The following is a 26,646-nucleotide window of genomic DNA, read 5'->3' on the forward strand; positions in this document are numbered from 1 at the left end:
TCAGCTAACAAATGTACAAGGACGTGCATATACCGCCATCAACGACCAGTTTTGATTTTTGAAAGCTCACTGTTCACCTCTCTTCGTCGCACGTCTAAGGTCAACAAGTCAAGCACTGAATCTTGAAAGGATTTATTTCTATGCACCAGACATGTTTAACTTATTATCTGAATTATTTTTTTTAGCAAAGACTAATTTATTTACATTTTAGTACATGCTTTTCAGATTGCATTGTATGGGATATTTGTGATATTTGTTGGTGAATAAAGTGTACCATCTGGTTACACATTAATTCAAATGTTTATGTGTATTTAAAAAAAACACAGTGAAATGTCAATGTGTTTACAATAAGTACGAAATAAATAATTATTTCCACCCAAGTCTTAATACACTTACCCAACAACCAAATGAGTTCACATGAATTACAAAATCACAAAAAGAATACAAGCTTTTTCTCATTTATAAAAATAACTTTATTAACGGCAGCATGGATAATGAGGTAAATCAATTACAATATGCAATGTTAGTGATATATTGTCCATACTACACGCACTATCATGTTATATTGGCCCTTAAACATGTATAATGTTGCAATACTAACAATTTGACCTTGAAGTATTCATTACAATTAACAATAACTTGACCCATGTATATATTTTTTATAAAACATGGAGAATGCACCAAGTAGCCAGTACAGTTGAAAATACCCTGGCCTAAGTATACATTCTCTGAAATGCTTGGAGAATGCACCAAGTAGCCATTACAATTGAAAATACCCTGGCCTAAGTATACATTCTCTGAAATGTTTGGAGAATGCACCAAGTAGTCAGTACAGTTGAAAATACCCTGGCCTAAGTATACATTCTCTGAAATGTTTGGAGAATGCACCAAGTAGCCATTACAGTTGAAAATACCCTGGCCTAAGTATACATTCTCTGAAATGTTTGGAGAATGCACCAAGTAGTCAGTACAGTTGAAAATACCCTGGCCTAAGTATACATTCTCTGAAATGTTTGGAGAATGCACCAAGTAGCCATTACAGTTGAAAATACCCTGGCCTAAATATACATTCTCTGAAATGTTTGGAGAATGCACCAATAGCCATTACAGTTGAAAATACCCTGGCCTAAGTATACATTCTCTGAAATGTTTGGAGAATGCACCAAGTAGCCATTACAATTGAAAATACCCTGGCCTAAGTATACATTCTCTGAAATGTTTGGAGAATGCACCAAGTAGCCATTACAGTTGAAAATACCCTGGCCTAAGTATACATTCTCTGAAATGTTTGGAGAATGCACCAAGTAGCCATTACAATTGAAAATACCCTGGCCTAAGTATACATTCTCTGAAATGTTTGAAGAATGCACCAAGTAGCCATTACAGTTGAAGATACCCTGGCCTAAGTATACATTCTCTGAAATGTTTGAAGAATGCACCAATAGCCATTACAGATGAAGATACCCTGGCCTAAGTATACATTCTCTGAAATGTTTGGAGAATGCACTAAGTAGCCATTACAGTTGAAACTACCCTGGCCTAAGTATACATTCTCTGAAATGTTTGAAGAATGCACCAATAGCCATTACAGATGAAGATACCCTGGCCTAAGTATACATTCTCTGAAATGTTTGGAGAATGCACCAAGTAGCCATTACAATTGAAAATACCCTGGCCTAAGTATACATTCTCTGAAATGTTTGGAGAATGCACCAAGTAGCCATTACAGTTGAAGATACCCTGGCCTAAGTATACATTCTCTGAAATGCTTGGAGAATGCACCAAGTAGCCATTACAGTTGAAGATACCCTGGCCTAAGTATACATTCTCTGAAACGTTTGAAGAATGCACCAATAGCCATTACAGATGAAGATACCCTGGCCTAAGTATACATTCTCTGAAATGTTTGGAGAATGCACCAATTAGCCATTACAGTTGAAAATACCCTGGCCTAAGTATACATTCTCTGAAATGTTTGGAGAATGCACTAAGTAGCCATTACAGTTGAAACTACCCTGGCCTAAGTATACATTCTCTGAAATGTTTGAAGAATGCACCAATAGCCATTACAGATGAAGATACCCTGGCCTAAGTATACATTCTCTGAAATGTTTGAAGAATGCACTAATAGCCATTACAGATGAAGATACCCTGGCCTAAGTATACATTCTCTGAAATGTTTGGAGAATGCACCAAGTAGCCATTACAGTTGAAAATACCCTGGCCTAAGTATACATTCTCTGAAATGTTTGGAGAATGCACTAAGTAGCCATTACAGTTGAAACTACCCTGGCCTAAGTATACATTCTCTGAAATGTTTGAAGAATGCACCAAGTAGCCATTACAGTTGAAAATACCCTGGCCTAAGTATACATTCTCTGAAATGTTTGGAGAATGCACCAAGTAGCCATTACAGTTGAAGATACCCTGGCCTAAGTATACATTCTCTGAAATGTTTGAAGAATGCACCAAGTAGCCATTACAGTTGAAAATATCCTGGCCTAAGTATACATTCTCTGAAATGTTTGAAGAATGCACCAAGTAGCCATTACAGTTGAAAATACCCTGGCCTAAGTATACATTCTCTGAAATGCTTGGAGAATGCACCAAGTAGCCATTACAGTTGAAGATACCCTGGCCTAGGTTTCTCTAAAAAGAATAGATTTAAGCTAATAAAGTAAACTCCAATAAAGAAAAGAGTGTCAATATTTTTATAGTTATATGTGAATGTCTGTCAGCTAAAAAGATATCATTTCATGCCGTCTTCTGCTTTGTAAATAACAATTTGCTTGAACAATTTGATGACAGACAACTCCAAATCTATCTCCCTTAAAACAGAGAGTGAGTACCAGTGTGCCCTCTTTGCGAGTCAACAAACTAAAAATCTGAGAGTTAATTTGTACTGCAATGATGCTTAGCAACAAATTACTTAGCAACATTCCTCATCTTATTTAGCATTTGCACATAGGGGTTGCTATGGCAGTTAGGTGCAATCCTGTTGGTTAGCGATTTTAAAGGACTCTAGGTGGCATCTGGTGTTATTCATTAATGAATTGATGCCTTATTCTCACAATTACAATATGTGTTACCAAACCTTTTTGCTATAAATTATTTCATTTTTATTGCATCGATAACAGACAGCAATTGGCATTATGGTTACGTCATTTGACACTATGTTGTCAGTGATGCATCAAAATAGCATAGAGGGCACACTGGTGAGTTCAAATTTTGATTAGGTAAAACAGTTTAATAACACAGGCCACAGGTACAGTATATAAAGAAAATTACAACCCCAAAAAAAAAGATAAAAATAAGGTATACAGGGATGTCATAAATGGCTACCCCATAAAAACAAATATTTATAATTATTTTCCTGTTCAAGATACTGAACAGAACATGAATTCAAAAAACATTGAACACACTAACATATGGTAATTAATAATAAAGAAAAAGTAGTAATTAAAGCCCTTTGATTTCAAGAACTTATCATACTTTACTTATGGGCATGTTTTCATATATAATATGATTATCACAAAATCAGTTCAAAAGTTAGGCAAAAAATGACCTTTTTCTTCAATATATATACATCAGTCTTTCAAAAAACTGTGAAAACCGTAAGGAAGGTTTTATTGTTATTAGTTACTGCCAATAACTTCCACAATTATATTGTTTAGATATTGTCTAAACACGACAAATGTAGCTTTGTTACCACAGAATCTAGACCACTTGGTATGAATTTCCCGGGATGGGAAGGGAGAAGGGTAAATATGGGTTCACGTCCCAATCACAGAGCAGAACTGCAAGAAAGGCTATCAAGAACCAACACATGCCATATATTACATGGGACCATCAACTTACAAAATTACAGGGTGCTGAAAATTTATACCCGGTAGTCCAATTTTTGCAGTAACACCACCATATTTGTCTAGTTTCAATATTTGAACAATACAATGGTATTCATTTGTTAATAACGACATTTTTATTTCTAGTACACTCTGAACACCATGTTGTTTCCTGCTTGGTGCAACAATTTCCAAATTTTTTGACCTTTTGCTATTTTTGAACCAGTGGCCTATCACTGGTAAATAAACTAAACATTTCCCTGTATGTGCGTAATGTTTTTACCCAAATAATGTCTCAATACATATTATTTTGATTTTTGTCTCTAAAATAAACAAATTTGAACTCGTGAATTAAAAAACATAAAATAAAAAAACAAAACAATTAGCGACTTAAAATATTATATAGTAGTCATGACAACACCGCTAGCACAATAATGTCACTATCTTACAGAACATAAACTAATTGTTTTAATTGTACAATAAATACTAAAACCATTCCACAAGGAAAATATCAGCATTACTTGTCCCAGAGGGTTCATAAAGCTGGTTTACAAGACAAACCACTATGTTTTGACATTAAAATTAAGATATTAATATAATAAAAGGATACACTGTATTTGCTATAAATGTATTAGAAGCAAAATTCCAATGAAAGTACAGGTACCATATTTGTTCTATTAGAAGCACAATTCCAATGAAAATCCATTTTACCATATTTGCTCTAATAGAAGCACAATTCCAATGAAAATACATTTACCATATTTGCTCTATTAAAAGCACAATTCCAATTAAATACATTTACCATATTTGTTTCAATAGAAGCGCATCTCCAATAGAAGTATATACACCATATTTGTTCTATTAGAAGCGCATCACCAATAGATGTGCACACAAACTATAAATTGCATTTATTGTATGCTGGACACTTATAAACTGACTTATTTTAGCCTTAGACACATTTATGTTAACACATGGGCTACTAATAGAACAAATACAGTATTTAAATAATTCAAAACAAAATAACTAGTTACTAGAGTTTGACTAAACAAATCTCACAAATGAGTATGACATTTACAATTTGAAATATATGATAATTATAAACTGGTGGTTATTATAAATATTTTGTATATACATATATTTTATATTTGATATGATACCGTCATGGTGTAAAATTGCTGGGTATGTTACCACATTCATGCTTAATAAAACAGCATGCGTAATTTAAACATTTAATATCATCTTTTGTACGATAGTTAAAGAAATGAGAGATCATCTAAGGCAGGTTTATTGAGATAATTTGTAATTAATGTAAAACGTAAGTGAAGATGGATGTCATTTTCATTAAACATCAAAATTGAAAATAAATGATAGCATAGTTTTTCAGCAACAGAAATTGAAAATGTGATTAGACAGATTTCCAATTTAAAAAGGGTTAGACAGATTTTCAGTTTCCAGTGTTCAGTTTTGATAGATTTTCAGTCTCCAGTGTTCAGTTTAGACAGATTTTCAGTCTCCAGTGTTCAGTTTAGACAGATTTTCAGTCTCCAGTGTTCAGTTTAGACAGATTTTCAGTTTCCAATGTTCAGTTTAGACAGATTTTCAGTTTCCAATGTTTAGTTTAGACAGATTTTCAAACAGTTCACACAGTTTCTGGTAATAAATAATTTGATGGCAATAAATTACAAATACCAATGAAAGTAAACTGACTTTAGTCTATTGGATGTTTTCAATACATATATAAGAGAATACAGATCAGTGTAGAGGTTAGTATGCATACACACTAGACACAAACTCCTTACACTGAATAGACTTGTATTATTGGGATTACAATGACTATCCATGACACATGTACTAAATTGAAAATAAATTATTGAAGAAAAATAGAAGAAATGTTGACAATAGGAAGTGTAGTTGAAACTAAGGTTATAGGCATCAATCCAGTAAATACTAGCATAAATTATATAGTTCAATCCAGCAGACGAGTTGATAGTAGTATCTATTGACTCATTGTTTGTCCATTACTTCATGTAATTGTTTTATCAGATGAACGGTAAATGAAAAACAGACAAAAGCGAATAATACTGGTCATCATGCCGGGAATATTTGGTATCTGAAAGCAAAAATATTTTAATGATTAGCAATGTTTGAATAATGAAATCAAAAAGTAGATCAGAGTAATATGTTGAAGTGACAGTATAAAAACGACTATTATCATATTTGCTCCATTTAAAGATCATCTTCAATAGAAGTCATTGTCAATGACATAGTCCCTGTTTGTATTGTGCAGTTTAAACTTGATTGGTCCAGTCATGTCGAATATTTGGATCCAGAATTGCATTTTCTGAAACAAAATGGCCACCAGTCAGCCATTTTGTACTCAATCCGAAAAATAAAATGCATCAAGGTAACATTATGTTCAACATATGTACAGAACAGAATCTGTCTATGCAAAACTAAGATCGGGTTCCGGAATACTGAAAATGGCTGCCATTCAGCAATCTTGAATCGAATCATAAAACAATTGCATATGCATATGTCCAATAAAATGCCAAATGTCTAATTTACTCAAGTGTGAGGTATAGGTGGATATGGATGAACACATGCATGCACAAAGGTCAATCCATTAGTATCCGTTTTCAAACTCTGAACATTGAACTAAATAGAGTATTTTGACAGTAAACTGAATATGGTATGAAGTATCTACTGCTTTACATGTTTGTTAACAGATTATTTTCAGAAAGGAGTTTATGCATGGTTACCATGGTTACCACATACGCACGATATTCACAGATATCCACTGTGTATTATGAATTTAATTACAGGTATACAGAAACAATGCTCAATGACCATATTTTATGAAACAGTCATACTTTTGAAAGGATGGTCGCTTAACCAAACATGAACCCGAAAATAGAAATGCCTCAAAAGTGGATGCAGGGTGCTTAGTCAAGCAAGTCAGATGAGAAAGGTATATTAAAATATTACTCATTTTATAAGACCTCTGTAATTTACATAAGAGTATGCATTAAAATGAGCAAATATGATGTGCATTTTGAACATACCAAACATGTTTTGTTCAAACTAATCAAATTGATTTAATTAAAGTTTTGAACAAGCCAAGTAACCACCATTGTATGATTGTTTTGAAATGGCATCCAGATGGAAAAAGGAAGGTGGGCAGACCTGAAACAACATGGAAGAGAACAGTGTAAAAAGGAAGAGAGTTGGGTGGATGGAAAACTTGTAATGAGATCAGGAGAAGCGCACAAGCACAAACACAAATGTTATGGGCTTATATGGCAGGAGGCAGGAAGAGGACACATTTAGATGAGATAGGATGGGAGGAATTTGAACAAGAAGAGTATAGTATGAATTGGTACATGTAATTAACTCACCATGACATAGAGATCATCTAAAAGAAATCCATACAATGTCCACAATGATGCAGCAATAAACGTTGCCACTGACAACGGAAACGACATTGATCTTGTACTTTTACTGTTAATAACTTCTCTCTACAACAAAAACGTAATATTAAAAACAAGCCATTGTCAATGACACGTCCCCGTTCCGTTCATATTTGAGTGACATATACATTCAAAGCAGATCATGACCGAAATGCACCTGCATATGTACAACACATTGTGCTAAATCTGAACAAAATCCATCCATGCATGACTGAGATCCGGTTCTGGAATTGTGAAAATACGTGATTTTGATGCATTTTCGGCCTTAAAATGGCCATCATTCCACTATTGTTAAGCAGATCATGAAACAAATGCACATATCTATTTGTGACATGATGTACCATGTGTGTGTGAAGTTTGAACTTGATCAATCCAGACATGTCTTGGATACGGATCCAGAACTGAATTCTTTAACAAAATGGCCGCCAGTCGGCCATTTCGAACTTGATCCGAAAAAAAAAGACGTGCATCAAGGTCCTATTATGTTTAATGTATGTACCAAATTTGAACAAAATCCATCCATGCATAACTGAGATACGGGTCCGGAATGGTGAAAATGTGCGATTTCAATGCATTTTCGGCCTTAAAGCGGCCCCCATTTGGCTATCGTTAATGAGATCATGAAACAAATGCACATACATATTTGTGACATGATGTACCTTGTGTGTGTGAAGTTTGAACTTGATCAATCCAGACATGTCTCAGATACGGATCCAGAACTGAATTCTTTAAAACAAAATGGCCGCCAGTCGGCCATTTTGAACTTGATCCGAAAAAAAAAATGACGTGCATCAAGGTCCTATTATGTTTAATGTATGTACCAAATTTGAATGAAATCCGTCCATGCATAACTGAGATCCGGGTCCGGAATGGTGAAAATGTGCGATTTCAATGCATTTTCGGCCTTAAAGCGGCCGCCATTTGGCTATCGTTAATGAGATCATGAAATAAATGCACATACATATTTGTGACATGATGTACCTTGTGTGTGTGAAGTTTGAACTCGATCAATCCAAGCATGTCTCAGATACGGATCCAGAACTGAATTCTTTAAAACAAAATGGCCGCCAGTCGGCCATTTCTAACCCGATCCAAAAAAAAAAATGACGTGCATCAAGGTCCTATTATGTTTAATGTATGTACCAAATTTGAACAAAATCTGTCCATGCATAACTGAGATCCGGGTCCGGAATGGTGAAAATGTGCGATTTTGATGCATTTTTGGTCTTAAAATGGCCGCTATTCGGCTATCGTTAATCAGATCATGAAAAAAATGCATGTGCATATGTCCCATATAATGTGTGATGTATGAGTGAAGTTTGAACTTAATCGGTCCATGCATGTTCGAGATACAGGTGATCACGGACGGACAGACGCACGGACGGACGGACGCACGCACGCACACAGGGCAAAACATAAGTCCCCGTTTTCGGACTGCGTCCGAACGGGGACTAATAATATTAAAATATGAATATACATTATTGTATTAAGATTATTGGATGTGTATTTGTAAATGTTGATATTAAATAGGAATGTACCCAAAATTTACGAATGAGTTGAGAAATCATGAGATGGGATTACCCTGTCAACACACTGGTTAGTTTTATTCCATTGATCATATTCATCATATTCCTTACGAGATTCAAAAAACGTAACAGATGACAACTTACCAACTGAGCCAAAGGTGATGCATACATCGCTATGGTAACACTACTAGCAGCAAGACCTAATTGTTTTATAAGTACATCTGGTGCAAGGTCATAATATTTAAAATATACCATGAGAACGGTAACACTAAAAAATGCAATAAACGCTTGTCGCGAATATTTTCTCTGCAAGACAAATAAAATTCCTTCGTTATTCTTGGTGTCATGTATTTGTCTGTGTTGTGTGATTTGATATTACAATTACAGCTGGTGCCAAAGTAAAGTGATCATGAAAACCGTTATGTTCTTTTGGAACAATATCACTTGAGAGATTCTTAGCAGAGTTTGTTGTGCCTTTGCATTTAACCATTGAAAACTTGCGTATCAGAAGTGCAAACTATTTTTGATTGGAGTGTAACTGTTTGAATTCAAAACTAATTATATTATATTGTACACTTTTGATCATGTAATAATTTATCATGTTCAAATGTAGAGCACTCCTATCATGTAAATGTTTTTCATTTTTAGTAATTTAGGTCCAAGGTACATATGAGAAACCTGTGTATAAAGACCACCTGCCTATAGTGACCACTTTTAGGCAGTCCAAGGTATGTACAAGCAACCTGTGTATAAAGACCACCTGCCTATAGTGACAACTTTTAGGCAGTCCAAGCTATGAATGAACAACCAGTATGGAAAGACCACCTGCCTATAGTGACCAATTTTAGGCACTCCAAGGTATGTATGAGCAACCTGTGTATAAAGACCACCTGCCTATAGTGACCACCCTTTCAGCAATATTTGTGCAGATTTGATTCATTTAGAGACCAAAATAATAATTAGCATACAGTTTTATATAAAACAAGTTAAGTTAAACTTATTTGATTTCTATCGACTCAAATAAATAAGTTTGTGTTGCAGCCGTACGTTTTTAGTATTTTCTGAACAAATATTATGTCAAATCTTTGAGTTGGTGATTGATAAAATACATGTATATAGAACTGATCATGTGTTCTAAAACATGATTTCATGATAAAACAAACTACATTGCCAAGAAACTGATTATAACATAGAGTACATACCAGTACTCTTTCTTCTGGAGGTACACACTGGTATCTCAATTTTTTATTTGGTATGTGCTGGGACTATTTATATACATCAACTTAATTTTATAAACTATTTACATGAGTGAATATACTCCTCATAAAGTGCATATGGTACCGGTAGTGATAATTCATTAAAGTCTGGTATATTGTGGGAATATACTGGTAGCTAAATTAACACATCGTCTGTTGATGTCATTTTTTCCATTCATTTTGACTAACTATGGAGGGTTACAGCAGGCATTGCGTTAAGCTGATGCAATTATTGCAATGTTGAAAGGGTACGTGGTTAAATCTATACAATACAGAATCGTTGTGTACAGTTATAGAAAACATTCATGAATTATACAGGAAAGTAACAATACGTGTACTCAACTACTCATTTTATCTCACCCCATCTGCCACTTGATTTTGTGAAAACAAAATATTTTTATTTTGCTAAAACCACAAAATCAAGAGATTACAGAAAAAAAACATAGATTCTTATAGTTTTGCCTCAGTTCCCTTGTTTTTAAATTATTGTTACTTTACAAAACAAAAATATTGGGATTATTATGAATGGCAGTACTACAAAAATAAATTTGAAAAAAGAAATGAACTCTGACCTATATCACTGTGTTCTATAAAACAGTCTACAAAATACAATGTATCAATTTTAGCACATTAATATAATTATTTAGACCATTCAGTTTTGAACCACAATACATTGTTATTGTTAACTGTGAATATTCCAATTATTAGTTATCAGGTAATTGAATTTTAAATATTTTCAAACCAACTATCTCAAGAACGCAATGTAATTATTTGTTTACTAATGTATTTAATAAAAATAAAATAAAACAAAAATATAGTATCATTATTATAAAAAGCAAAACAAACTATTTTTAAATTAGTCATTTCTCTTATACATGTGTATATGTTTATATAAGCACATGTTTACCAAAATAGCTGTAACTTTGTAAACTATATTTTTAGGGCACTCACAAAATACATGTGAATAATCTACCAGTGCTGATACATGTAGTTTAGCTAGAAAACCAGCTAGTCACATGACTTAATCCCCTAACAGCAGTTGTACTGTATAATGTCAGTTTCCATGGAAACCACAACATTCTGCTAAAGCGATTAGATGGTCTGTATGTACTATCTGTACAATATCTAATCATATTCCATTGTAGAGTGATCAGTGTATTCATTTCATCAGAAGTAAAACAACTTATTCCCAATGACTGGCTTTTTAAAAATTAAAAAAAAACCTACATGTAGTTTTTGGATTATGCATTTGATTTCAGGGAAAAAAGTTGAGCTCTCCACTTTTTTTGCTTACTTTGTCATTGATTTGGGACAAATTTTGAAATATGCAAATGAGGGAACAAATATTTTAGCAGCAATCATAGATGATCCTTAAATATTGAACATCAAATGGACAATTTCGGTAATTGGTAATAGTAATCTTAAAAATATGAGGTTCATGAAATATGACACAGGTTCAAAGGGTTCAAACAATGTCACATTGACCTTTGTAATCTCATATGCATATTGGATAGACTGCGTTTGTGCACAGGAGGAAACAGTGGTTAGCACAGGCTAAGGAACTCCCATCTTCAGTATTAAACTAGGAAGGAATAACAGGAAGTAGCACAGAATCTCATCGTCTATTCATTTTTTCCCCAAGAACAATATCTCTAGATGTGTCCGCGCTGATTGTCAAGTCGGAAGTGGCATACCGAAATGAATAGTTATGAATATAATAGTAAATCTTTGAAATTAACATTGAATACAATGGCATTTTAGGCACTTAGCCCAAAAAAAGTGTCAGCGCACACTGTATTAACCTCTGCTATAGATTTGGATTTGTACTTGCGTTCATGCAAGTTTTCTTAGCATAGGCAAGGTATTTTGACTCTTATTCCATGATAAAGAGCTGTGCAAGTTTTCTTAGCATGGGCAAGTTATTTTGACTCTTATTCCATGATAAAGAGCTGTGCGTGAATGCTATTATAATGTATTGGTATTAGTACATGAACACAAAGCAATATTGCCTAAGATTAGGATTTAGTTAAATAAACTTACTTTCTCTGTTGTGAAATATAGATAAACTACGATGCAGCAAACTTGTATTGTACTTCCAACTAAATTAACTAACAAGATGGTAGAATCTCGTATGAGTGAACCATAATAGCACCACAAAATATTGCTGTCAATATGAAATAATAACTTTAGTTAGACATGTTGTACACAATTATTCAACATTTGTAAAGTTCATCAGTCACCCACTCCATGGCATAATAGCATAGCTCTCTTAATCACTCACATTACTGTGTTCAGAAGAGCTATTTTTAGTTCTCAGGAAATTTTCAAAAGTCAAGACCTGGTGCTTCTATTTGAGATGCACTTCTACCCCCGGTAATATGGTAAATATTGTATTTAGAAGTCTACATACTTGCATACAGTCTTTTGTTTGTTTTTTGATGTTTTTTTAAAAGAAAGTGAAATATTATGTGAGTGGTTAAATGTTGAACGCTGGGTCACCACTAAAGCCTGATAGACTGCAAAACAAATAAGAGACTTGTGACCTTTGTAGACGCTCTCTCAGTGGTTATTGTCACTGGTCTGAAGTTGCCATTTATACACTCACATAATATTTTATTTTATTGAACTTGTAGCTTCACGATGAGTGGCTTTCACAGTAAATGGATTTCGTACCAGGTAGCTTTCGCAGGGAGTAGGGCTTTGTCGCAGTTCTTTCATTGTTGCAAAGAGTTAAAGTTTTATGAAAAATCCTTTGCATACGAACACCTAATTGAAGAACATAGAACACTTTCTTGGGGTATTTGAAACCAAAAATTGTCATTCCAACTAAGAAGCTAGTAAGCAACAGTTTTACAGTTAGATGACAATTTCGGTCAAAAATCTGTGATAATAACCAAGGGGTGAGAGTCTATTTACCTTGGGTATATTGGCAAGATTCCAGGAAACGCGGTGACCAGTTAGAACCAAAACAACACAAACCGTTTTTTTATGGAGGACATGGATTCATTTTTAGTACAGACTCCCGAGAAACAATTCTTGTGATGTACATTGTAATTCTCTAGGGCGTGGGAAAAGTCAAGGGTAATTAAAAAGGGTGACAAAGGTAAAAAAAAATTGTTATGCTAATTACTTTTTTCTCTATGAAACATTGACGACGCTTGTTGAATTTCTTCTGTGATGGCTATGTAAATTGGGACTAAAACGTTATCAGCAAGATTCCAGGAACGCAGTGACGACCACGAAAACATAATTGAAGGAAAATAAACATGTTAAGCAAACAAAATAAACTGTTTCAAATTGTAGCATAAAGTACAGGACTGAATCATTGTTTACCCTTTAGGGGAATGGAAATTACTCGCTTTTGAGTCTGTCATAATAAGGGAGGGTGAAAACTGTTTTTATGCTATGAATCAAAGTCAAACTGTAAATAGCTCCCGTGTTATCAGAGCATGTATTATAAAGGTATAGGCTTTGCCTAATAAGTGAATGTAATTTCATGTAGGTCAACCCATCAATAAAATTGATCAAGATGTCTGAGAATCTATGACATACTGTATATGGAAACACATGATTTTGATATGGGCATTTTGAAAAACATGCAAGGACACTATACTTGTAAACAAAGGGCACTAATGAGGCAATCTATGAATGAGGTATTTCTAGAGGTCGGGGTTTGTTTCGTCTGCAGATGAATAATTTTTGCTTTGATTTTCTTATGGGTTTCCTTGACAGATTCTTGAAATTAAATCATCAAAATAGTACAACTAAAAAGTCTGTACAACATACCTAGAACAGATAAATAAAAACATCGTAGCTAATTATGTTTGTCCGGACTTTGAGCCCTTGAAAGTAAATGATCCAGCCATTACATATGCCAACAATTGAAATTTGTTTAATTACTATCAAATTATTGCTCAAAAAAAAAAATTTCATTTGTGAGACGTGCTTTCGATACAAACCGGAGATTGCGATCGACCCTACACAAAACTAATGCCATTTTGTCTTCCTTGTCCTCGTTCGTCAAAAACAAAAAACTCGCATATTTACTATTTGTTTAATGACTGCATTTTTGTTTAAAAATATCAAACAAGAATAAACACTAAGTAAATTAGGAATCAACTGCTTCGTTTTATTTGAGTAAGATGGAAACCATGCGAAAACAATAGTAGTGAAACCCAATAGTAGTGATCACTGTGATTATTATATAAATTTCTTGCAAAGTCTGGAACGATACTGAAAAAAAATCGTTGATTTCCTTCTATATTCATGCTTGAAAGTAGGCCGAAGTATCCGCAGGTGAATACGAGTATCCAGATATTAAGTTAGGATTGATCAGTTCACACGAATTGTTCTGTTCTGATTCATCATTGCAAAACAATGGCCTGGAAACGGCCCAGCTTGAGGGAAACAGTATCGTGGAAAGAAAGAACAGTATTGGACACGATACCCTTAAAAGACCTGATGAGAACACTGCAGAATCGCGGGCGAAATGAAAGGTACGCAGCTATTGTCTAAGCGACGCAGGCCCGAGGAGAACACTGTACATGTAACCAGAACATTTACGAATCAAGATTGGCAGAAAGTTGTACGGCATCTGTCTTCGATTTTGTCTATTAGTGAAATTGAACTTGCGTTCATGAAAATCGGAAAGGGTACTGCCTTTTCGTCAAACTGAAAAAATGGGCGCATTACTCTTGTAACTGGCATGCGTACTCCCCATACTCGCATACATTTGATGTTTTTAGATGCTGTATCTGCTCAAATAACATCAATCATGATATAATAAATCATTATATACTAAAATTTGCAAATTTGCAGCCCTTACAATGAAATATTACCAGTTTTTTTTTGCGACAGAATACATTATTGCAATATGCAAATTAGGCTACTCACACTAGTCAAATATTTGTTAAGAAACTTTAAAGACTCTAAGTTATAAATTAACAAGCCATGCATGGCACAGTCCCTGTTAGTTATCAAATTTAAGATAAATAGTTTTGTTTATACATGTAGTAATATGGCTGGAATATAACCATGTCAGGAATATGATTTTTTAACATCAAAATTGACATTTGTATCTGATCGTCAAACAAGTACTTGTCCATATTGAGAGATATTGCTCTGGAACCCCATTCAAAATCAGCCATTTTGAATACATGTATATATAAAACGTGACGTATAACGAATATATAAAATTTGAATATAATCAGTCAAAGCATTTCAGAGATATGGCTCTAGAAGCCCAATCATTAAAACAAAATGGCCGCCAGTCAGCCATTTTGAATTCAATCTGAAAAATAAAATGACGTGCATCAGGAACCCGTAATGTCTAATGTATGTACCAAGTTTGAACAAAATCCATCCATAAATGCCAAAAATGCTTGATATTTGATGATTTGTTAGCACAAAAATGAACACCATTCGGCCATTTTGAATAGGATCGTCAAACCAATACATCTGTATATCTATGACATGATGTATAATGAATATTTAAAATTTGAATATAATCAGTCAAAACAAGTCTGAGATATAGAAGCCTAGAAGCCTATTCATTAAAACAAAATGGCCGCCAGACAGCCATTTTGAATTTCGATCTGAAAAATAAATGATGTGCATTAGGAACCTGTAATGTCTAATATATGTACCAAGTTTGAGCGAAATCCATCCATAAATGCCAGAAATGCTTGATATTTGATGATTGTTTAGCACAAAAATGGCCACCATTTGGCCATTTTGAATAGGATCATCAAACCAATACATCTGTCTATCTATGACATGATGTATAATGAATATTTAAAATTTGAACATAATCAGTGAAAGCAAGTCAGAGATATGGCATGAGAACCACATTCATTAAAACAAAATGGCCACCAGTCGGCCATTTTGAATCTTATCTGAAAAACAAAATTATTTGCATCAAGGTCCCATAATGTCTAATGTATATACTGTGAAATACTTTATTTTCGCTGGAATTAATTTTCGCTGAAAAGGTTTTTTGGGCGTTTTGTGTGGAATTTATTTTCACAGATTTTTGATGAGTAAGAGTTTAATGTGAAATATAGGAAAAAAAGTATATTCGCTGAATTTTATTTTCACGGAAACATCCCTTCAGCGAAAATAGCGAAAATAAATTCCAAGCGAAAATAAAGTATTCTACAATACCAAGTTTGAACAAAATCCATCTGTAAATAGCCGAGAAATGCTTGATTTTTAGGATTTTTTAACACAAAAATGGCCGCCATTCGGCCATCTTGAATCAGATTGTAAAACAAAATGATGTGCATCAAGGTCCTATAATGTCTAATGTATATACCAAGTTTGAACAAAATCCATTTGTAAACAGCCGAGAAATGCTTAATTTTGATGATTTTTAGCACAAAATGGCCGCCATTCAGCCATCTTGAATCAGATCGTGAAACAAATTGACGTGCATATGTATAATATCATGTATGATGTTTGTGTGAAGTTTGATTGTGATTGGTCCAGGCATTTCTAAGATACAGATACTGTGTCTGAATGGAGACTAATTAATGCAATAATTGACTAATTAATACGCATGGAATTGCACCAAAATCTAATCAGCGCATCTACTCATCATATATTAGCTGTGTGCCAAATTTCATTTGAATTGAAATTGTAGATCTTGAGTTATCAGTGGAACAAATTTTAGTCACAGAGTCACAGAGTCAGAGTCACAGACACCGGTACCACTCAAACTCCGTTTCATGGGAGCTAAAAAGTGAAGACCTTGAACTTACCATACTTTATGTACTTTAGTACAAAGCAATTTTTTTTTGATTACCTAAGCTTTTGGTTCATGTGCTACAAGTGCACATACCTATGTGGCCGCCCCTCAGCAAATGATTTAGCCCAGGCATTTTCCGTGTCAAAATCACAAAACTATCCGTTTTTACACAATCTGGAAAGTCTGAATTACTAAATGAAGTACAGAACAATGAAGCTGAAGAACCAGCGCATAGCAAAAATTATATCTTAAAAGTACCGGGGTAAATGTTCGTGGTATATTTTAATCTAACCAGACCGGAAGTGAGAATTTGTTATTACCGGTACTCTAAATATCCAAACATATTTTAGTATAAGGTAGTTACAACAAAAACAGCAAAAATTAAGCAAGAACTACATTTGTATATGTAAGTCTAAAACATACACAAAATTAGCGAGCTAAGAATGTTATTTGAGGTGTTTATGAATTTACATGTTGTTGTAGAGTAATTACACAAGTTAGTAACGGTCCAGGACATAGTAAATATGGTACTCTGAATCACAATTAGGCCCTGAAGATAGCGTCATCATACAGTATCCCATTAATTGATGAAATTCACATGACAATCTGCTTATAAATAATCTGATATTTATGCTGGAGAATAAAGTACTGGAAACTGTCAAGTACATAGTGTAGTCAAATCAGTAAGCAAAAAATATTATTGACCCTATGGTATACATAAAAATGTAATTACAAAATAAATGTTAGTGAATACAATATTTATATAATAAAAATATTTGTAATAAAAAATCCTTAATATTGCTAAATCGCCAGTTATAAACTTTAAATCTCATTTAGGATTTCAACATGAAGTTGCACAGATAGGGAAAAATGCATCATTCTGGCAAAGAAAAATATTGATTGCTTTTGTCTAGGTTATATAATAAAATCTCTAATTAATTATATTTTCTTTTTTGTTTGTGTAACTATATGTATTAAAATATGTACACCCTATATCTAATTGTTGATGGGAATTAGGAGCATTATCAAAGCATGGGTCTTATTTCGGAACTCCTTCCAGAGCAACTGCACAAATCATATAGACAAATTAACAGATTCTAAGGATGATATTCCCAGAATAGCATCAGTTGTTAAAGACACATAAAACTTTGATTCTCAACAACGATGAAAGGACCTAATTCCCGCAAAAGCTACCCGCTGCGAGATACACTCACCATGAAAGCCACTCATCACGAAGCTACTAGTATTGAGAAAGAAAATATTCAAAAGAAATAAACTATGTATGTTTACTGTATGTTCACTTTCAATGATTTTTGATGAGCTGAATGTAAAATATAGGAAAAAATGGATATTTGCTGTATTTTATTTTTACCAAATCATCCCTCCAGCAAAAATAGCGAGAATAAATTTCAATTGAAAATAAAGTATTTCATAGTTGTTATCTATCCTATAAACCTAATGTTTGTATGATTTATGTGTTGTGACTTTTATGTTATGGGGTCAGAGTTCAATGACAGGTGGTATATGTAATTGAATACCCAGTCAACCAGACTAAGTAGTCTGTCTGCATACATACCAATATGTTATGAAAAATTACAATTTCAGAATCTCAGTCAACCAGACTAAGCCTGGAATTTTAACTCAAACACACTTTCCATGTAATCAACTTATAATAGAAGACTACACTGCACTGTTTTTGCTGTTCAGTTATATAATACATAAAGAACACACACAGTAACATGTACAAACTGGTGATGTTATTGTAAATGAAATTGTTCCCATAAAAAAAATAAAAACTTTTTTTGAAATCACTGGGATTAAGCTTTAAAAAAAAGGTTGGATGAATTGAACCAAAGAAATAGGTAGGCCATTTTCAAACAGAACTCAAAAAATAATAAGAAAGCCTTCAGAGGTTATATGAAGCGCCATCGTGTTCAAGTTATCACCTATCATTTTCTGTGAAAGTTTTGTAACTTTCTATGAGACAGTCCACTAATTGTTGTTGATGTAACAGTTTGATCAAAATGGTATTAAATTTATTATCTGTTTATCTGCAGCAAAATACCACATAATGTTTTATTGCTTTTCTATGGAAAATAATTTTTGACTGTCATGACTATTGAAAGGTCATCTTTCAATATTTTCCTTTACATTAACAATACACATATTACACCAACTATTCATCATGACAAAATGACATTGCGTGAATGTTGCTGTGACCACAAGATCTAATTATGAGGCATATAAAAATGCTGTTATCTATTTTCAAAGATCATTTTCTTTTAAAGCAACAGCGAAAAAATCAAAAACATGAAAAGAAATAAGAAATGACCGATCCCAAGCAAAAACCTTACTTGTAGGAGGTTCACAGGAATGTTCGTAGCTTAATCCACGATGCATAAGTATTCTCCTATATATCCCTGCTTTTTGAAAACATATGCATTACCATTAATGTATGCTTAATAACTGGTGAGGTAAGTCCTAATTTAACTGTTACTCATTTCCCCTCTTATTACCTTAAAATAGATCATGTGATGCATTCTGGTACTGCCTTACTACTAACATCTTTTCTCTGCTTGGAGTAATAATATAATCTGAGATAACAAACCAAAATGGCAACAAAAAAAGTTTTGGCTATGTGAACATTTCAGTTCAGTGACAGGATTTTATATCCATCAAGCGGTTATAGTGCTACGTCTGAAGTAAACAAAGGAAAGTATTTGTATGTGATGTAAACATGACAAACAATTTCCAAATAAGGATTTAGTCCTATGCTATACCTAAAATGGCCACCAGTTGGTCATTTTTGAACAAATCCAGAACAAAATGGATGTGCACATATAGGACACCATGTATTGTCTTTGTACACATTTGAGAAAAATCAGTACATACATCTTGTTTCAATAGTTTGTAGGTGGTAACAACTTGAGTAGTTTCTGAGATTGTATCACTTTGGTAAGCCGCCAAATTATTAAAGGGTGGCAGTCATTGCCCTGCTCATGTGCAATGATTTTGTTGATAAACATTGATTTTCCCACAATACAATGCACTCTTCTAATGAAAATCACAAGAATGAGGTTTGACCTGGGCACGACTTGCACTAATTATCACTGGTGATTCCTTTGATACGTTCCAATCATATACAAAAATACCTAATTAAAGCTTGGTAACGTCTCAGTCTGTACTTGTTAATCTACGCAACAGTCAAAGTCTTTGTTTATATAAGATCCATATATCTCGCGCATGCGTGGCGCGATGACTACCACCCTTTAACATACATTAAGAAGTCAATTAACATACATTAAGAAGTCAATTAACATACATTAAGAAGTCAATTAACATACATTAAGAAGTCATTTAACATACATTAAGAAGTCAATTAACATACATTAAGAAGTCAATTAACATACATTAAGAAGTCAATTAATTGATGTGATACTAATTTTAATACTACCAGGGTACTTACTTTAAATTTGTTGTAACGTATGGCAAAAATGGCACATCCTGTGTACTTCTCTTCCGAACCACGTGTAAAGCTGAGGGACTGAATCACATACATTATTTGTTATTATCTGTGAATTTATGACATCAACAATATCCTAGTGTAAAACAATGCAGCAATATTAAGATTAGGATTTATTCTGTTCTGTTACTTCTCCGATAAATAAACTAATCATTAATTCAGTCATTGTCTTTAGAGTTATTCATTTATGTGGCTCTAACCATTTTGTTCACATCACAAAGGCCTTTCAAATTTGTGATATGATTTGAACAGTGAGTTCAATCAAGGTCTCATACTGGCAGTGTTATTACACCAACCTTAAGGTAGCGAGAAGGTTTTGTGACGTTTTTAAATAAAACATTCTCTGTCTGTTGTCTCGTTCAGAACAGTAATTTAGGTTGTATATATCAAAAGACTAAGTATAGAGGTGCAAGTTCGCACAAACTGGACAGACATTGTTTACATAATTATCACGTGACATCAAAAATGGCGAACCTTGTAAAAATGATTAAGTACGCGATTGCGAGAGCACACTGCGGAATTTCCTGGTGAAATTTAAGTTATGCATTGTCCGTAATCAAGTCCATTGAAATGCGTCTCCGATAATCAAAAGACCTATTATTCCGATTTCTATGCAGGTTTGTTTTTTTGTCCCCAAATTATTTCATACTTGGCACCTTTAACAGACTATTATTCTGTGACAAAGCATTTTCTTTAAAAACCCAGACATATTTCGCACCATCATTATCTTTTGATCGATAACTGCGAGTTTGAATGTCCTAGTCCGAACGCACTTGATTTGGCGGCGGTCCCAATGAGTCGTTCTCGATCAAAACTTCAACTCGAGAAAAACGCGAAAAACAGTTTTGGTTAATAAAACACTGTAGATTTGCTGCATTATTATAAATATACACTAAAAATGGCCAAACATATTAACCACTGATATCATAGAACTCATAAAGAGTGTCAGATAATGAATAATTTCAAGCTCGAGCGCGAAAAATGAAGAAAACTGCTGGCATTTGAGTCCGTACTCCAGGAACGTTCGGGTTTTCCATTGTTATGCAAACGAACAACGAGGGATAATCCTCTGACAAACATTACTGTCCCACTGTACACGCTGACAGTTTACAAACAAGCTAATCCTTCAAGTGTCTCAGATAAGACATCTAATAAAACGGTTTCCATGGTGAAACAAAATGGCCGATGTTTGAAAAAAAATTGCTGTGTCAGAGTGCGACACTGAGTGGCAGATTTTTCTTTGCCTCGTCTGTCAACGCTTTCTTTCTTTTCTTCGCCATTGCGTTAGAAAAAAAATGTATTAATAAAATAGAATATTGACTTGGAAAATAAAACGATTTAAAAGAAAGTTATGCAAAGTTACAGTACTTCTTTCGCACAACCTCCCGCCCGCTTCCGCTTTCCAATCACCTTTTTCTCTCGCTTTTGCGACCGCTTGTTGAATTCGACCGGACAATTTCCGCTTTATTTTCGACCGCGCAAACCCCGAAATATCACCGCCCACCTGCTCGCTCGCGCGCATTTAAAATTCGGACTAACAGAATAATTTCCGAGGTTCACATTGTCTTATAATTGTCTTTCTGGTTTTTATAGATGTTTAACAGCTGACAAAAGTTCAAATACTTTTTGTTTTAACTATATATAATTATATGCACGCAACCTGACCCTTTGACCTCGATTTGGCTTGGACTGAATATTTTATTTTAAACAATATTCTGACGTGAAATACAAAATGTATTTCAACACAAGTACAACAGGGTTGTCTGGGGTTTCTTTCCTGATTGTTGAGTCTTCGCAATGTGTTTTGTATAATTATTGTTGTTTTCCCCCGATGCTGAAGGACCGTAAAGCTAAATGGCAGTTACATGCATGGGTTGAGTGAAAGAAAATATTTCTAAGCCTAAAATAAAACCTAATATTACACCTCTTTGTGTATTTGTTAATTTTACATATGTTTGTCATGACAGTATGTTTGTAAATATCTAGAAAAATCTCGTCTTTCGTTGATAATTTCGATTGTTTGTTTGGAATGTCGATCCCCGTTGGTTTCTCCATACTGAGTTTAGGAAGGGCGTCGATCAACACCGTGACAATCAGCCGAGAGAAGACAAACATTGACCGTATTTCATGGAGATCATGTCCGTAATTTGTGGGCTGAAACCCAAAATAATTAATCAAGTATTATTATTTTAATATATATTTTATTTTACATCGCAAAACTAAACCATGCCCAAAACAGAGCTAGAGTTGTTCGCGGCGAAACAACCGCATTGAAGACGATGCAACTTCAGCTACGCATTACTTACCTTGAAATAAAAAAAATAAAAATTCGAAGAGCATCGGGGAAAATATTAATAATCATCCTTATCAATCACTTGCTTTATTTTATTCGAATCCATGAAATTCACGATTTTTTTTACATTTGTTGGCAACTTCCGCGCTAATAATGATTGAAAATGTGGGTGTGGTTATTTTGCAAAGTCCTGTTGATAATACGGACAAATATGGTTCTGTGACCCAGTGCGTGCTCCGATCAGGCGACTCTCAGCCAATCAATGATGTTGTAACAAAGTATATTTGACGCTAAATGAAGGGTCGTCGAACAATCCAATCACCGGCGTCGATTCACATAGTTGTTTGTGCTGTGACAGGCTTCAAAATTATTCGCTGAAAAACATATATTTTGACAAACTGATGGAATTTGACCTTAGTTCAAAAAGAAAATACTAGGCTAAGATACATTAGAGCTCACGCGAATCAGTTTTCTCTGCAAGTTGTGAAATAAAGTAAACCAGAGTAGCGTCGATGATTTTCAGCCCTGAAGGACTTTGAATTGTTCATCGACTGGCCACCAAATAGTTATGGCTATAACTAAATTTGACACGTTTTTCATTTAAGCCCAATAAATTATTCATACATGTCAAGCTCTGTTCGATTTTTTCAGGGCATGTGGCCGTTTTTAGTCGAAAATATTATTTTTGTGGGAGCACTTTTGCGGTACGTATACGATATAGACCGAGCTCATTCAATGATCGTGACTTAATTTTAAAAATGGAATGTCAAATTTTACCAGACGTGGACCGATGTGGATTCGATATCGTTATTTTTGGAATTAATCACTAACATTTCCTCGTTTCTCTGCTCTGTCAAAAGGAGTTACCTAGGCTTTTTTTCACGTAACTGTCTCATTAAAATAAAAATATTACATCTAGAACAAGCACCCAAAACACGTAACAAGAAGTCCCAGTTCAGTTGCTTTCACGATACAAGTGTAATACAGCTATTAGATTTGAAGTGTCGTTCAGAATGTAATAATAGTTAATACTAGTTGTATGTTCACACTTTACTATCAAAACCAAAATTTCGACCACCCATGTGTCAGTTTTCAGTGTTTGGGTGAGCGGTCAATGTTTTCAATGAGCGAGCGAGCGAGCGAAAAAAAAAACGCGATTAAAATGCGGTCGGTTTCCGGTCGGACAAGACCACGTGGTCGGAAATTAAGCGATAAGCGGTCGATGTAAAAGCGGAAGGTTGGGCGAAATGAGTACTGTATGACCATGTTTCTCCGACGAAGTCTCGACTGACAATAATGCTGACAATGGACGTTAGATAAACACGCATTGTTTGCAACTGGAAGCTTATCACCCGTTATATCAGAATCGTCAACAACAGAGTATACAGATAAGATGTTATCATTTAATTCCTTCCAAAGATAAACACTATGCAAATATCCACGAAACGGCAGTTGTAGTCTTTTCTGCTAGTGTTTTAAAACACTAATTTGAGCAACGTTATTTCGCAATTTCGATCTTTTGTAAACCTGGGGTGATGTATCAAGGTCTAAAGTAACCGTTTTATCAATTTTTGAAAAATCAAGAAAAAAGTGAAAATTTCCCTTCTCGCTACCTTAATACCTCATTCTGATTGGGATTGTGCTCTTAATATATGTGCTCTTAAGCTGTGATTTACTGTATGATATACGATGGTTTTTCTTGTTTAGAAGTAGAACCAAAAACAAATAACGCAAACCTGCTGTCAACTGAAATCAGCAAAAATGGTATTTTGAAGAACATTACGTATGTCGGGTTCAAAAGAGTTTAGTAGGTCATCCTGATGACCATGGAGCTAATTTGCATAATCATGTCATTGTCATGTTAAACAGCTGAACAATATTGTCAAATTAAACACTTAAATAATAATATTTTGTTATCTATTTTTATCAAGATTTCTCATATGCATAAAGCCATTAGAGTAATTAATGTGTAATTTTGATCAAATAACACTTATCAGGCAAAGAGATGGTTCAATCTGAAACACATAAATCAAATTTTTCTTTTTTTTTCATTTTGCATTGGAAACATAATTTGTATGTGTATGTCCAAAGCTTCTTAGCATGTTCAGTCACTTTTACATTGAGCAATGCCATTCTTTGCAATTAAAGATTTTGTTAATTTGGGGCCATCAATAATATCTTTATTGTAATAATAATTCTCTTGGTGCAACAAAGGCATTCTCATTATAAATATTTATAAATTTCACAACTCAAACTGAAACGATAGGGGTCTATTGACTGAATGAATAGCACATTATATAATAATGTTATTATAACGTTTTCAACAAAACTATTGTAGTTTTATTTCTTGGGACATTGCCAAGCAGCACATACTTTGAAGGGAAAAAGTTTGATGACAACATATCAAAATGAATGTCAAAACATACCAGCATATATAAGCATAAACATTTAATTTATTACATTTACTAAAACTTACTGTCACGTCTCTGAATAATTTGTCATACTAGAATTGTCAGCCGATGAAAATATGGGTTTAATATCAAAAATACATCAGGTATCACATTTGATGACTTTATTGCATGGAATTAGCACGATACATTTGATAAATAAATTTATCCCAAATTGTGCATTCATCAGATGATTTTAAATGTCTCAAAAATAATACTGCAGTATTTCAGAACTTTATATACACAATCCATATTTCAATGAATGAAAAAACAGCAATCAGTAAGGAAAATTATTTTTCTATCAATTGTTGTGTTCAATTATAACATATTATGTGTCACGTTTACAGTGTAATCAGGGACGGAGCCATATGGCAGATACCGTACGCCATATGTTGGCAGTAGTAGTACCGGCGGTAGTATGAATGCGAACAATTCAGTTGGTATGTTGACACACTGGATCAACGTATAGATTACGATTGGGACAAACAATTTAGTCGTGTCACGTGGAAATGAATACCAAGCTCTGAGTGTGATAACATTAAAACATTATTTCATTATTAACCAATGACCGATATGTTAAAAAGCTGAAACAAAGTCATGAGTAAATGCAAAGCGAATAGAAAACTTACATGCTGGCAGCAAACATACCGATGGTGAACACCAAACACGCCCATGACACCCAGTATATCATATCCATCATGACTGGATAATGTGTTTTAAACACAAACAGAATTCAGCCAATCTAACAAAACAGTCACACTGGCGGACAACAATACTAGTACGTTACTTCCGCACTAAACATTGACAAAGTACGTCTTCAATCGTGCGCCATTTTTATTTTATGCAAATTTACGAAGCTGGAAGCTGGTGAGCGATGATTGGTCGAAAGGTAGTTTGGTTGTTCATGTTGATAGTTTTTGCCGTAATTGTTTACTCCACATTCACGGCGCCACATGTTGCACTGCGCCGCGATGTGTTGATCATGTAACCGATGTCCAACAGCTGTTGAAAAGCGACCTTTTTTTATAAAAAGAAACAATTCTCAAATTAATATATATGGGTTGCGAAGAGATAACTAATCAGCCGAGAGACCGAGATGGTTTATATTAATACATAACGAAAACTAACTAGATAATTTTAGTATTACTGGTCTGAGTTTTATTAGTTCCTCTGTAGCAAGGGTCTGTGTTTAACGTAACCAATTGTGTTCGGTGTATGAATTTTAATTACTAGTACAACACGCTTTATAGTGAAGAACAATGCATGTAAATAAATAAAACAACATAAAAACGACTGTGCGATCATTTGTCAACATAAACAACAATGAACTAATACTACTTTAATAATGTACATAATTAAATTTTGTTTATTGATAATATCAGTGAGTTTTTGTATTACCAATAATACAGTTTACAGTTTTGTCTGTGCCAAATAAATGGTTCTCCCAAACCGCTGATAGTGGTGATTTGTATTACTAGTATGTAATACATATTGGTATATTCAATATATACAAATTAATTAAATGTGTTATATCAAAGACATTAGAA

General features: G+C 34.0%; 1 protein-coding gene across 1 annotated transcript; it reads right to left on the reverse strand.

The window, feature by feature from the left end:
- Positions 1–449: 449 nt before the first annotated feature.
- On the reverse strand, positions 450–25,928 carry LOC102803356 (sugar transporter SWEET1-like). Its single transcript, XM_006811594.3, has 6 exons — positions 25,729–25,928; positions 20,303–20,380; positions 12,132–12,255; positions 8,980–9,141; positions 7,238–7,357; positions 450–5,952 (listed from the first exon to the last, which is right to left on the reverse strand). The coding sequence occupies exons 1-6, from the start codon at positions 25,797–25,799 to the stop codon at positions 5,866–5,868; spliced, it is 642 nt and encodes a 213-aa protein (XP_006811657.2). The 5' UTR covers positions 25,800–25,928; the 3' UTR covers positions 450–5,865.
- Positions 25,929–26,646: the final 718 nt, after the last annotated feature.

This window comes from Saccoglossus kowalevskii, chromosome 13 (genome assembly GCF_978046115.1).
Source record: "Saccoglossus kowalevskii chromosome 13, keSacKowa6.1, whole genome shotgun sequence".
NCBI classification, from domain to species: domain Eukaryota; kingdom Metazoa; phylum Hemichordata; class Enteropneusta; family Harrimaniidae; genus Saccoglossus; species Saccoglossus kowalevskii.

Coding starts and splice junctions, on each gene's coding strand:
- LOC102803356 (XM_006811594.3), bottom strand. CDS start 25,799: ATGATGGATATGATATACTGGGTGTCATGGGCGTGTTTGGTGTTCACC. Junction 12,256..20,302: donor TACGTTACAACAAATTTAAA/GTAAGTACCCTG, acceptor TCATATTGACAG/CAATATTTTGTGGTGCTATT. Junction 9,142..12,131: donor TATATTTCACAACAGAGAAA/GTAAGTTTATTT, acceptor TTTGTCTTGCAG/AGAAAATATTCGCGACAAGC.